Genomic DNA, 14,427 nt, shown 5'->3' with positions numbered 1-14,427 from the left:
TTATAATACAGAACACTAAGAGGATTTCTTTCTGTGGTGTCCGTACCATTCAGGAGATTAAGTTATTAGATATTGAACCACTTGCATTAAAGTAAAATTTTTGGGACTTGGCAAGCTCAGTAAAAATACATTCCACTGCTTTTGCAATATTATAGAAACCACAACAGCTGTATTTAAAGGAATGTAAATGATGACTCTGTTTTCTTTCAGATGGGGGGGGAGGGGCTGAACTCATGTTGCATTTGGCTTTCTCAGCAGAGATGTTGGAGGTGGTAAACTTTTGGCCCCTTGCTTATGAGTTCTTTGCTACTGAGATTACCTGTCAACATAAACATGGAGGACAGTTCTTTGACCATGAATTGCCAGTTTAAAATTTCACTGGTGATACTAACACAGGAAAATTATGTTTTGCTCATTGCTGCTGAAAATATAGTAATGAAATGAGTTTTCCCATTTGCTGCAAGTTAAACAGGAAAAGGACATAATAGATTTCCTTCACTAGATCAAAACATATCTTTCAGTTACTATCATGTATCCTTACCATAAGTAATATTTGTGTGATAAACACAAAAGTAAAAGATATGTAGGAGACTTCTGATGCCTTAATTGGCAAAGGTAGTAGTATCAAAACCAACATGGTCTTGTGGATAGCCTTCATATAGAATACTTGGGACATTTCAAAATTAGAGAGAACAGACAGAAGGATGACAAAAGATGCAGACATGGAAAAACTTGTGTTTGAAAATAAATTAAGATTCTTTGCCTTAGGAATAAGATGTAATAGTAATACACAAAAATGTAAAGAGTAGAACTAGTAGACACTTTTTCCTGTTGTCTGTAATAAGGCAAGGGATTACTTACTGCTTCCAGATCCACTCACATATTGCTCTTCAGACAGATAATTTCAAAACCAAAATTTCAAAACATTAAAAGAATATTATTTTTATTTCCACAGTGTTTGTAGAGGCAAATACCAAATTATTTCTCTTCATCCTATTCTGTTTCTGTCACTTCACTTCTGTTTCTTCGCTTGCTGTCTGCTTGGTAAGTTTAATGATTGTTGATAGAGGTTTTCAACTCCCTAGCCCCACCTTTGACTAGAGCAGCACTGAGTGAAGCATTAAGTGTGCCTAAAAGTACTTAACAATATTTTGTTTGTCACTGGTGAGTTTCAAACACTGGAGAGTACACTTTCCTTCTGTATCTTCATCAGTTGAAACTGATGCTCGAGGAGATTTTGAGTGGTAGGGTATGGTTTGCATTTTCTGACCTGCAAGGTGCCTAGTTCTTCATTACAATCAGGTTGTTTTATCAAAGGTAATTGAGTGAAGACTCCCTTTCAGTACTGAATGCTACTTTTCACAAACATCATACTCTTTCTTGATCACCACTTACTTGAGAAAGAAGGAATAGCTTTTGCCCTTATGTCAATGATTGCCTCATCAGAGCCCTATCTCTGGGCAGGTTTTGTTATGCAGTACTCTTTTCAAATATATTACTGTATGTGAAGAAGTGAGTATGCAAGAATTCTGAACTTTGAAAGTGCTTCAAGATTGCAGTAGGCTGTCTTGTTAGGGTAACTTAAGTGTGCTTTGACCTTTTACCAGTTAATAAGATCATGCAGGAAATCTCCTTTCCAATTTACATAGATGTTGATATATTTGGGGTTTGATGGCTAGATGTGGTAACTGTCTCGTATAGTCAGTTGTGTGGTACAGAGATAAAATTGCTGTGATTTAATCTTAGTTGGGGTGACATTAATAGTCTGTCTATAGAAGGTCTCTGTTCTTAATATCTGTAGGGCTGCTGCTAGAGCACCTTCATGTTTTCTTGATAGTCTCTGTACGCTTTGTATAATAGTCCTTTGTATAATAGTCCTTCGATCTTGAATGACCTGAGGACTCTTGGGCACTTTGGTCGCAGTCTTTTGTTAGCAGGAAAGTGGTATTGGTATGGAACATTGCTTGATGTTACTCACAGTGTAAATGTATATATAGACAAGAAAAACACGTTTCTTACCTGTAACTATTGTTCTTTGACCAGTGTTCTCTGTGTGTTCAAGACTCACTCTTCTGTGTTTGTTCATTGGAATGCCTGAAGAGGTCTTCAAGTTCTTCTCACTCTCTGAAATCCCAAGAGGAGAGAGGACTGGCTTTTTAGGGCTGCCTACAAAGCTTACAGATGTCACAGTCCTGTAAATACACCCCTTTGGATATTATTGAGGAAAAAAATTATTTTGCTTTCACTATTTAAGTGGATGCATTTGCAATGAATGTGAAAAAAAGCCACATATAGGTAGCAGAAGAGTAACAGTTAAGCAGATAACAAATAAGCAAATCTTTTAATGATTAAACTAATCCTCAAGACTAAAGACATTTGCAAGATTTCCATTTATATGGAAACAGAATTCTTTTTATGTAGAGGAATTTTGGAAGAGATGTGAAAGTGCATACTTCAGCAAGTAAGATAAATCTATATCCGGTAATGACTAAGGGTATTCTGAATTTATGTCACCCTAACTCAAATCAGTCTAAAATGAACTTACTTTCCTCTGAAAATGTCTGATATTTGCATCTGGCAAAAAGAAATAACTGATCTAGATGGCCCATAGGTCTAGTATCCATTGTGTTAATTCCTAAGTTTTACATTATTAAATTGTACCATGAAATGTGTTCAGGGAAGCTTACAATCAAGTATGTACTTAAAAATCAGTTTAATAGAAGACTAACCATTAACTACTCATCATGTGATTGTGGTACTTTAATTGGCAGTAGACTTAAATTAATTTGAGTGCCTTAGATACACATCTCTGTATCTTTCTGTGTTTGGATTTCTTTGAAATGTAATTTCAACTTTACATGTGCTGGTTTCATAATTTTTAATGTTAACGTGTCAGCATCCTGAAGATAAATCAGGTGGGCTTAAGAGTACATATCAGTAATTAGCTTAATATTAGTGTTGTCACTTGATGAAACCTACGTAGCATAGGACCTACATAGCCATTTTTGTTAAAATTGCCATCTTTCATTTGTCATGGTCAGTTGTTGTGGTTGTTCATAGCCTTTATTTTTTCCTGAAGTTTCGCTCAGAGTAGACTTTTACTTGGTTTTTCTGTACTGAAAACTTGACTACGAAGGTGCTAGGTTGTTTTATAAATTGTAAATGTAGAAGTAGAGAGGCATTGGAAGGCACGAGTACTTTATTATTTTTGGGGGTGTTTAAATGGTCGGGCAGCCAAACAGCTTTAACATTCAACTTTGCAATCCCAAATAAGGAATGTGCACTTTTTCTGGTTTGAATAATCAATTGTATATTAAACCTGAAATACTACTTTTAAAATCCAGAAAAATGAGTTAAATTACCATGCTTACCAGCAGAACCTAGGTAAATTTTCTAGAGAGAGATCTAGTTTTATTAGACAGATTGATTGGAAAAGGCAGTCAAGCTTTTGAGCATATAATGCTTTCTTCTGCAGCAAACAACAGGATAAGTGCAGTTTGAAAACAACTGTGTTATATTTGTGTTTACTGAGATAATTTGAAGGGAAAAGGCTGTCTTAGTGCATGAAGAAATGCTTGGAAGGAGAGAGATGGTAAAGCTGTGAAGCAAGTAAGGATCACGTGCAGAACTCTGTCCTGCAGGAAGAAGGACATTGGGGTATGCCATAATAACCAGCTCATGATAATATTTGGTAGAGTTACAGCCTTTAGTTCTTAAGCTCTGCATTTGAAGGTGTTTTGTCGGACTCCCTTGAGGGTCAGGAGTGAGAGTTAGTGGAATGGGTTTTTTTTTATGAAAAATGCTTTGCATTTTGTTACTGGATATTTCTGTCCATTTTCCGTTCTCTCTGTGTGTTAATCCTAGTAAATAATAGTTGTTTGGTCTTGCCCACAGTTTCCTGAAGCATATAAAGTTCTGCCATGTTCATATCTAAAATTCATAGATTTTTGGTGGTAACAAGATCATTTTTAATCAGAAGATGTTAATCCTTCATTTTCAAGATGATATGAAAAATTGGCAACCTTACTTGCAGGGGAAGTTTAATAAAGTCTGTTGTGTCTGATTTAAAGATCAGGTTTGTGTCTTGTCTTTTGATGATATGTATGCATATACATGGATATAATAGATGCTTAATTCCGTTTGTTAAAGTGGAGTTTTAAAGCTGGCTAATTCCTGCTACATGAAGTTCCATGTTTGAGATATATCCATACACTCTATACATATATGTAAGTCATATGAAAATTATTCACGTATAATTAGGCATAAAAATAGACTTGAAGTTCCTGTTTGAGGGAGTTGCAAATGAGGATGGTGATTATTTACAAAAGCACTTACTATTGCATCCTAGTGATACAAGCACCAATCTGAAATCAGCAGAAATACTCATTGAGAAAAATGAAGCATAAGTATTAGAAAAATATCTCTAGTATCTCTGCAAGACTGAGCATATCTAGATTTTGCTGTCATTGCTCAGTAGTACTGTAGTAGTACATTGTTAAACCACAAGATGAGTTTGTCTTTCAGATGCGTTGGCAGGGGCATTCCTTTGTTTGCTTATGGGTTTTGCCTTAGATAATCACTTCTGATTTTTTTTGTGGTTTGTCTCCTTTAAAGGTCGTTTGTATGCGATGCAAACGGGGATGAAGATTGATAGTAAAACCCCAGAATGCCGTAAATTTTTATCCAAACTTATGGATCAGTTGGAAGCTGTAAGTAGAATTTATTGCTCTTCTCTAAAATGATTCACAATGTTACTTTAATTTTTATTTAAGCTTCTGCAAATACTATCTTTCCTCTGTCATCAGTCATTGATGCAACTATTCTGTATGCAGGCATACTGTATGAATTTAAGTTGTATGTAATAAATTGGCAGAAGGATTGAAAGGAGATAAAGCTATATGTGTATATATGTTTATGTGTATGTATGCATGCACAAAGGTAACTGAAATTCCATACAGCAGACATTTGCCGTAAGGTTTTGTCTAGACAACATGAATTACAATACTTTATTCATACGTATTCTCATGAGAAATCATAATTCATTGTGAAATAAATGCAGAAGTTCTAGAAGACATTTTTTTATTGATTTGTTTTTGATTTCTTCAAGTCTGTGAGAGTTATTTTCACTGCTGTGGGACTGGCTAGCCTAGTCCTTGGTGCTTTTGAAATTTTTGACCTAAACTGTTGTACCCAAGGAGTTTTTTAAAACACTCTCTAAAAGATAAAGACACTTTTGATTGTATCCTCTGCTAGAGATTGGGGGTCTTATACTATGCATTTTTGTAAACACAGTCTTATTTGTGTGGGTAAGAGATAGCTATGCGACTTTCTTTTGAGTGGACCTGATAGTATTAAAAAGCAAACAACCTTAAATAGAACTGCGTTAAACAAAGAAAGGTAAAGTCATTGTACAGGTGGTCAGTTTAGGTTCCAGGAGCTGTTTACGTTCATATGCTGTAGTTTTCAATAGTCTCAAAGGAAGTAGTGTAGGGATTTAAAGGTTTAAGTGCTTATTTGGAAGCAGAAAGTAATGTTGAAAAATGAAGTAGCGGTTCTTTTTGTGTTCAGTATTAATGATTCCATGCAAAATCTAGTCATAGCAATGCCTGAAGCGTTTGTGTGCAACTAGTGCAACAGCCTTCAATTCTTCAGGAAAAAAATGAAACATGAGTCTTTTATTTGTACCTTGGGCTTCTTGCTATGTTTTATCTCTGATTTTTTTTTTTTTTTTAAAGCAATGGATAATCCAGTGTACAGTGACTTCTTAGTGTGTTATTTCATCAAATTTTAACATCTATAATGGTTCTGATTTTCATGCTCAAAAAGGAAGATAGGTGGCAAGAGAGATGAGATTAAAATTCCGAAAGATTTTCCTATTCATTCCCTAAGAATTGTTAAAATTTATTTAATCCCTTGTGGTACTGCAGCAACTAATCTGTCTGCAGTGTTCAGTTACTCCTTTTGTTTCAAATTTGGAAAGACTAGAAAACCAGCAAAAACCCGTGGTTTCATCTTTCAGTTGCTGGTAAGATGGTCTGTGTGAGAACTGCTGCTCAGGTACTGAAGTTCCTTCTACGTAGCCAAGTGGTGGAAAGATGGAGAGAGCGCTTCTAAGCAGATCTAATACAGCATTTTGGGGGCTAGGAAGCTTGGGTATGTTGAGAAATTGGACCTCTGCTGTAATTCAATAGCAGCCATTTTCAGTCTGCCCTTAACCAGCAGGAGGCACAAGGGGTGCTGCACGTCTGTGCTAAGTGTTTCTCACAGCTTTCTGTGTGTTGCGACCATTGATTATTTTAGAGGTTAAGGCAGAAGCTTACAAACTATCCTGAACTTTATAGTAGCAAAGAATAAAACAGTGTAGATATATCTGGAAATTACCAGATGTGTTCTTTGCAAGAAACTTCATAATATTCCAAATATGTGAATTAAGTAAATACAGTGATTTTGTATCCAAAATGCATGTTTCTGTCAAAAATATTTTTACATGATTGTGGTGTTTTGCTTTTCCAATAGGTAACTGTTTCATTTAAATGATTTAAATGTTTTTAGGAAAACTAAACCAAATTTGCTTGATTTTTAGGTTCAAATTATGAATCATCATCTAAAACGTCAGTACTGCTGTACTGAATCACAGATTGTGTGAAGAGTAATTTCAAAAGTAAACAACTTGGTGAACTTTAATATTTTAGAAGCGTATGGAACTGAGTGTCATTTGTGCATTTGAACTCATCTCCATTGAACATCAAATCAAGTATAGTAATAAGTTATTTTCTGAGTGTAAGGTGTATATATAGGCTGGTGAAATATATATATATAAACAAATCGTTTCTTCCTCAGTTAACTTCAATATTTCATTTCAGTTAGGTATCTTGCAACTTACAAATTGTGGTACACTCAAAAGAAAAACGATTACACTTTGTAAAACACATACTTTTTGAAAACTATGTAGAGTATGAGTTTAACAAAAGTCTTCAAATTTGAAGTTCTATTTAGAAAGCTTATATTTCACTACTGAAATCAAGTAACTTTTCTAGCAACATTCTATGTGTTAAAAAGTTGGCAGCAATTTAAAAAATATGGAAATGCAGCCTGCATGATTAAATTTTCTTCACAGTGGACAGTGAAAAATAACTGCCATTCAGAGATTGTTTTTAAAACTTTTGGCAAAATAAAGGCTGCAGGTTAGTATCATGCAGTGTTCCTGTTTTTGTTCTCTAAGGATAACCTCAGATTTCCTTATGTGCGAACAGTAAGCCTATTCAGAAGCTGTAAATCCACCTGTTGTAACTGTTAGAGGGTTGTTTGCTTTACTGATTTTTATTAGGAAACCTGAGGATTCTTGGACTCTAACATCTTTGAAAAGAGGTCTTTGAATTGCAGTACACTGCTTACGCTGAAAACTCCATTAAATCCATAGGTCACTAGACCAGTCAAGGTAGGGCTCTGACTCTTTGAAAGATGTAATGAACTGCGGTGAAATAACCTTAGAAGAGAAGATGATACATGATCACTCTGACCTACAGTACCTTTATAAAGCATGCATTACTTTATCAGTTGAACTGTGTTGCATCCTGACACAGGCTTCAGAGTGCTTGGTCTTTCGTATAGTAAGGGGAAAAATATCTGTAGCTACTCTTTCACAAGATTGTAGTTGTGTTTAAAGGGTTTTTTTGGTTTGGTTTTTTTAAGTATTATTGTGATTGAAGAAGGTATTCAGAGCTACTTATTCATAGTATTTCTCCCTCCAAAAGAATGTGCTTTCTCATTAGCATGCTACTTTTAGCGTTTGTTATGCTAGAAGCTGGAGATCTGTAAAATAATTAAGTGTATGTAGGTTTTTTTTGTTTAAATTGTACTTAGCTTTGTCTAAATCAGCAGCTTCTTGTGTTTGAATTAGATTGCAGAATTGCTAGGGTCTAATAAGGTAATGAATGTATTTTTTCCAACTTTTTTCAGATGAAAAAGCAATTTGGTGATAATGAAGCAATTACTCAGGAAATTGTTGGTTCTGCTCATGTGGAGAATTATGCTTTGAAAATGTTTTTGTATGCAGATAATGAAGACAGAGCTGGGCAATTTCATAAGTAGGTGAAAATCTTTGGTTTTATTATCTGAATTAAGGTACTGGTCAGGCAATTTGAATATCCAAACTCTCTTTAATTTGACTGGAAACAAGAATTGTGCTTTAATGCATTTCTCTTTCAGAAAACTTGATTTGTTACTACTTGTATGTCTCTAATTTCACACATTAACTGGTATCCTCCTTCTTGTGTTCTTTAGGAGGTTGCTCACATACTGGCAAGCCTTCTAAAACCCCAGGCTAATATTGAGCTTGGCATCAAGCATGTTATAGTTTTTACTGTCCAGTGATTTTAAAATAGTTGTGATGATACATTATGTGGTTTGATTTACAGCAATTTCTACAGCTTGATGACTTTGCTAGGCTTTATCTAGATAGTATAGGATGTCCTATGTCCTGTATTGAACATTCCAAACTAGAAGCTAAGTGCAGAACAGATGACCAGCTTTAAAAAATAGTGAAAACTTTTTGTGTAGTAGTCGAGAGACTAGCTAATAATATTGCTAAATTTAAACATTGTGAAGTAAGTTCCGTAACATCAGATTAAAAGAAAAAAATTAGCAATGATTGGTTTGAAATAAGCCAGTATGATCTAAAATACCAACTTCTAAGATGTGATCTTGAGAGACTGACATTACCAAGTTAATGAAATGTTTTCTTTTTTACAGAAACATGATAAAGTCCTTTTATACTGCAAGTCTCCTGATAGACGTTCTAACAGTATTTGGGGAGCTCTCTGAAGAGGTAAGTGTTAGGGATATCAGTGTATTATCTGATTGCTTTTCCTAGCACAAGTGCAAATTACTGTTTTAGTTCTGTAAAGTTATTTTTATAATTTGTGAATATGAACTTCAAAGAACATAGATTCTAATTGTGTAGTCAAATACATGTAAGTAAGTCATAAGGAATTGTGATAAGTATTTCAAATAAATTACATGTGAAATATTAGATGACTGTTATCTGTTAGAAGATGCTTCATGACTTAAGTATCAGTTAGAAATGCAAAGTCTGATTATTACTGTGGGACACAGCATTACATTGAACAAATAGGAATGATTATAGGGGAAAATGATGTAAGGTTCCTGGCTTTTTCCACCTTCACTTTTTTCACCCTGCAAGCAAGAACTTTAGTGCTAGTTGCTGTGGTGGAATTGTGTACAGTTTTAGTTAGAACAGATATTTTTGGTTTGTAACAAACCCCACTTTTCAAAGGTGATATGTTAAGTTGGAAGAATATGAATTTACTTCATAAAAAATGGCTTGCTATCTGGCCATTAGGATATGAATGTTTTAATTAAAAAAAAATATCTACTAAAGTAACTAACATGGTGCTTTTTATGGCAGGTAATTTTTTGATCAAACAAGCATTCCAGAATCGGCTGAATAAGATCACAATTACTTTTATTAAGGCATGCCAGAATAATCTCTTAGTCTGTTTCAAAACAAACTTTTCTATTAGGTGCATAGTCGGCTGCTCCCTATTATTCATGCCCCACAGAAGAATTAATCTCAGATACAGAGGAGCAGGTACTCTTAATAAAGTATTCCTTGTTCTGAAAATTAAAAGTGAGATTTCCTTGCTAAATTAACTGAATGAGAAGCTCATTTTAAAAATGTCATGGTATAGTTGATAACTTCTGGAAAGGGAAAAAAAAAATTAGAGAAAGCTGCTATTGACTCATGAAGACAAGTTTCAAAGATTGTTAGAGGAAGGTTGAAATATCTTGGAAAATAATAGACAGCAACAGCGCTAAACAATCAGATAAAATCAGCAAATGCGGATCACGTAAGTGCTGAATATGTGTCAGGACACCTAAATCTACAGAGGTCATCTACAAATTTTTTTTTTTTTTTTTTTATCACATGCTTGAGTGTTCTAGGCTTCCACGCTTACACTAGTAAAAGTGCCGTAAAAACCAAAAGTTCTGCTGCTTTGCAGGCCCATAACAACCTCGTGGCTGTGTTGGTCCCAAACTATTCCATGCCCTACGTGGAATTCACAGACTTGACATCCTGTATGTAAATACATTTTTAAAATGTATAATAATGTAATTAGAAGATATTTTATATTATTGATCAGCAGGAGTAGCATTTTAAGTTTCAAATATTTAAAGTAAATAATCATCTAAGTTTATGGAGGTAGGAAGTTTTCTTTATTATTTCACATCAGTAATTACTACACAGTGCTTCGTCTCTCACGCTAGATGATCCTGGTATAATTTATTTCCTTTTCCTGACGTGCTGCATTAATTAAGATCTCCACATTTTCCTTTCATGCTGAGATCCAGTTAGAGCTATTCTTTTTATATAGTTTTTTTTTTTAATTCAGCCATTAATTTCACGTGTTGTTTATCTTTAAAGGGGTGTCAAATGATAGCAGAGAAAGCAGTTTGTTTTATAATCTCTTCTCAGGGTGGAAAACGTGCTTTTATTTTTGTTTTGAATGCATTTATTCACAGAAGTGAGTGGTTAAAATGGCTGGCCTTTTCCCTTCCCCAGAACGCCCAGCACAGGAAGTACGCCAGGTGGAAGGCAGCATACATTCATAACTGCCTGAAGAACGGAGAGACTCCTCAGCCTGGGCCTATTGGAATGGAAGGAGAGAGCTTTGGTATGTGCTTCCCTTTTCTTTTTAAAAGAGCAGAGGGCTGGGCCAAGACTGACATGGTGGTATGCACAGTTCTTCAGGGAGCACCCCACAGGAAGCACAGCTTCCCTGTTTAATGTTCCATTCACCGTGGGCTGCCTTCTGCTTTTTCTTCTCTGCTTCTCCTACTGTTATTTTTATTGGACTTTACTATTTGATTGACTTATTGAATAAATTTTTTTTTTCTTTCCTCTGTAGTGGGGATTATTATTTTGAATACAGCTACTCTCTAAGAAGGCATTGTCACCTTTGAGCCAGAACCATGCATTTCTTCAATGCTACCCACAGTCCTTCTTTTAAATCTGTTCTGTAAAGTTGTGATCCCTTTGCCAGTTTATCCTCTCTAAGGAGTTAAATAGGAATAGAAAATGGATTGATTGTAGATGAACTCAACTTCAAAGCAAACACCTGATTGTGAGACAACGCCTTCCTCCCTACAGAATAATGTGGTTTTCAAAATAAGTTTATGGCCTACTCTTTTTAGATAGGATTTCCTGCCACTTTCTCACTCATCCCCCTTTTCCTTGTGTTTTTAGTTACTCCCTGTGTTCTTCTGGCTACCTGACTTTCCTGTACAGGATTCCTTGAAGTTACCTCCTTAACTGTTAGATAAAAAGTGATGATTTCCAAGGCAACCAACTTACCAAAATGAATGTTTATCAGAACAGGTTGTTTAAAATCTCCCAAACTGTAACTTTTACTGTCTTCTGTTTAATGCATTCAGACCTGTCTGAACTCTGCTGCTAACTTAAAAGTCTTATCTCTTCGGTAAGAAATGTTAGGGGCATCCAAACCTTTCTCATTTAGAGCTTTTTTAAGACAGACACCACCACTATGAGCAGACGCAAGCTAGCCTCTCCATGAAGTAACAGAACACATACTAAGCAGACTCTGTCTTACAGGAGCACATTGATAACATCCTAACCTATTCTGAGAAAGACAGCTCTGTTCTCTTATGTCATTATGTGTAGTTTTTACAAAAATAACTACACAATCAAAACAGAGCTGCCATAATATTTCTAAACTTTATCATGCCAACCTATTTCTAAAGTATAGATCCAGAGGCTTTACAGATACACGCGAGAATGAAATCACTTACAAAACTTTTTTTGTTAAACTGCTGAAACAGATAATAGTATTACTGTTCTATAAACTGACCATGCTTTTCAGTTATTGAGAGAAGCAAAATCTATGCAAAAAAATGATGCATTCCTGAAATATATAAAAATAAAAATGGTATGTAATTGTTAAATTAACTTTCAAAATATTTTCACCCATTTACTTGTCCATTGTTTGCATTTTTTTCCAATGCTTAATATGCTTTATGAATGTTTAATTCTTTTTGCATTTCACCACTTGCTTTTGATAGCGATCAGTTTCATTAATAAGGGGTGTCTTCATTTTCCTTCCTAGTCAGCGCAGAAGCTTGAAATACAAATTTTAAATGTGAATCTCTTACGGAAATAGGATGTCTTTGGAATGGGTATTTTCATTATGCAAATTAAATCAGACTAATTCTGCACAATGACAATAACCTCTGTGTATAACTCTTCACATACCTAATGAAACAAGTAAGAACATTAAATGATGTTAAATTTTCCTCGGAGCTAGTATACAAGACTTTACGGCTTGAATAAATGTCACTTAAGTTGATGCTCATTTATCTCTTAACTTAAGCTTGAACGTAGTAATATAAATTTTTCTAATAAAAAGGATCAATAAACAAATCTACAATGCAAAAGAGATAAATCTAACTTGTTCGGTAGTTGTAGAGGTGGCTACATAAAGTTTTATGTTCATATGTATTAACACATATGACCCATATATTTACACGTGCACGCACGCGCACACACATGTATACACACAAAAGCAGTTATTTGTTTCCATTCATTCATGTTTGGGGTCTGTGCCTGGGTCTTAGGTGGATTTTGAAGTTTGAACCTGTAATTTCAAAATTGTTATGAATAGACTTGTAATTTCCTGCACATTGGTTTTATTTTAAACATGTCAAAACATTAGAAAACTGGTTTCTCTTCTGGTTCTGTCTTTTCATCATGCAATCTCATATATTGAAGCTTCTTTCCTGTTCATCTATGAAGAAAGAGGAGGATGGGCATGACCTACTATTCATAGAAAGATTAAACTGGTCATCCTTCCAGTAAGGTATAGCATCCTATTCCAATTGGCAGCCACTAGCTGATTCTTTAGCAGAAAACAAATGTGCAGCAGAAGATAAAAAGTGACAAAGTAGCATGAATAAAATCTGTCTGGCTTACCACCTTTATGAGGCAGTGAGCAAGGTATAAGGAAGTAGAAGACAGGCAGTCTCACTCCTTCCAAGCCCACCTTTGTTAGAAAGTAATATATTGCTTGAAGTATGAGAGTTTTCTATTGTCTTCCGAATGTGAACTGGAGAACATGGCATACAAGATGAAGTTAAGTGAGTCTAAGGAGAGTTCTTATTGCTGTCTTAAACTATACCTAATGGGAGAGTGTAGAGGAGATCTAAGACAGACTCTTCTTGGTCGTGCATAGTGACAGGACAACAGGCAATAGACACAGGTTGCAACAAGGAAAATGTGAATTAGTTATTAGGAAAATAGTTTTCATCATGGATGTGGTCAGGTATTGAAAAGAGAGTCCAAGACAGGTTATGGAATCTCCATCCTTGGAAATATTCAAAACCTGACTGAACACAGTCCTAGGCAACTGGCTCTAGCTGACCCTGCTTGAATGGGGGGCTGGATTAGGTAATCTCCAGAGGTCCCTTCCAGTCTCAGCCATTCTGTGCCCAGAGGAGTATGATCTGTGTTAGCACTGCTATGAGTGAGGAATTGGACCGGGTAACCTGCAAGGGATCCTTCAGCCTTTTTATGATTCTTGAAAAAATCATTCGGTTGTACGTGGAAATGAGAATCAATGGGTGGAAAGGGGAGAGGGCCAGATAAGAGTGCTTCTGAGGTTCAAATTTAGCCAAAAAAAGTCTAAAAAGTGGCTCTCCACAGTGTAATCTCTTATCATTTATATCTCCTAGCCACCATTACATTTAAAAAAAAAAATTAAAACATTATAAAATACATCATCACCATTTTTTTTAATGAGAATGTTTACCAAACATCTATCCCTGTTTATTGTTAGCCTTTATTTTGTTAACAGTAAACAAAATTGTCTAAAAGCCTGGGTGCCAATTATAATTTCTTTGCAGTTTCCTGGATAAAATACTGTTTGGGTATTAATACCCTAGAAACACAACAACATAAGTAAATTCAAATATTTGTGAACAAATAATGAGTATGATACAATTTGATTTCCAAGCTACCGGTTTATTCTTGTAATTATGCTTTCCTTACCTAAAGGTAAAGTACACCTTTCCATACCTACAGGGTGCCCTACAGACTTAAACACTGGAATGGCTGTCTTACCCACTGAAATACGCTCCAGTCTAGGCACAGCTGTATTTGAAGATAAGCATTAGCAAACTAATTTCTCCTTCAACATACGATCTTTTTCAAGGTAGTTTGCTCAACTGCTGGTGCAGCTGTAGCGAGGGAGGCTTATGATGCAACTCCAGCTGCAAACATCACCACATCTTTGTAAGTCAAATTACACTAGTTTGATAATTTAATGGAGAAGATGTGGGAAAAAAATCTTTTGTTATAGTGAATGTAATGAATAGCCCAATTAAATATTTCTAGCT

At 35.2% G+C, this 14,427-nt stretch overlaps 1 protein-coding gene across 2 annotated transcripts in view; it reads left to right on the top strand.

Moving 5' to 3' along the window:
* The window catches only part of VTA1 (vesicle trafficking 1), a 45,689-nt gene that overhangs the window by 9,732 nt on the left and 21,530 nt on the right, over positions 1-14,427 (top strand). For both annotated transcript variants that reach the window (XM_082306558.1, XM_082306557.1), the window contains exons 2-5: positions 4,615-4,709; positions 7,960-8,087; positions 8,752-8,827; positions 10,583-10,694. In XM_082306558.1, the coding sequence (XP_082162684.1) occupies positions 4,615-4,709; positions 7,960-8,087; positions 8,752-8,827; positions 10,583-10,694 (411 nt within the window). The remainder of the gene's footprint in view (positions 1-4,614; positions 4,710-7,959; positions 8,088-8,751; positions 8,828-10,582; positions 10,695-14,427) is intronic.

This window comes from Platalea leucorodia (assembly GCF_965183815.1).
Source record: "Platalea leucorodia genome assembly, chromosome: 3".
Taxonomy (NCBI): domain Eukaryota; kingdom Metazoa; phylum Chordata; class Aves; order Pelecaniformes; family Threskiornithidae; genus Platalea; species Platalea leucorodia.
Note: the sequence above shows the minus strand (reverse complement) of the source record. Positions and strands in the feature narration are given on the sequence as shown.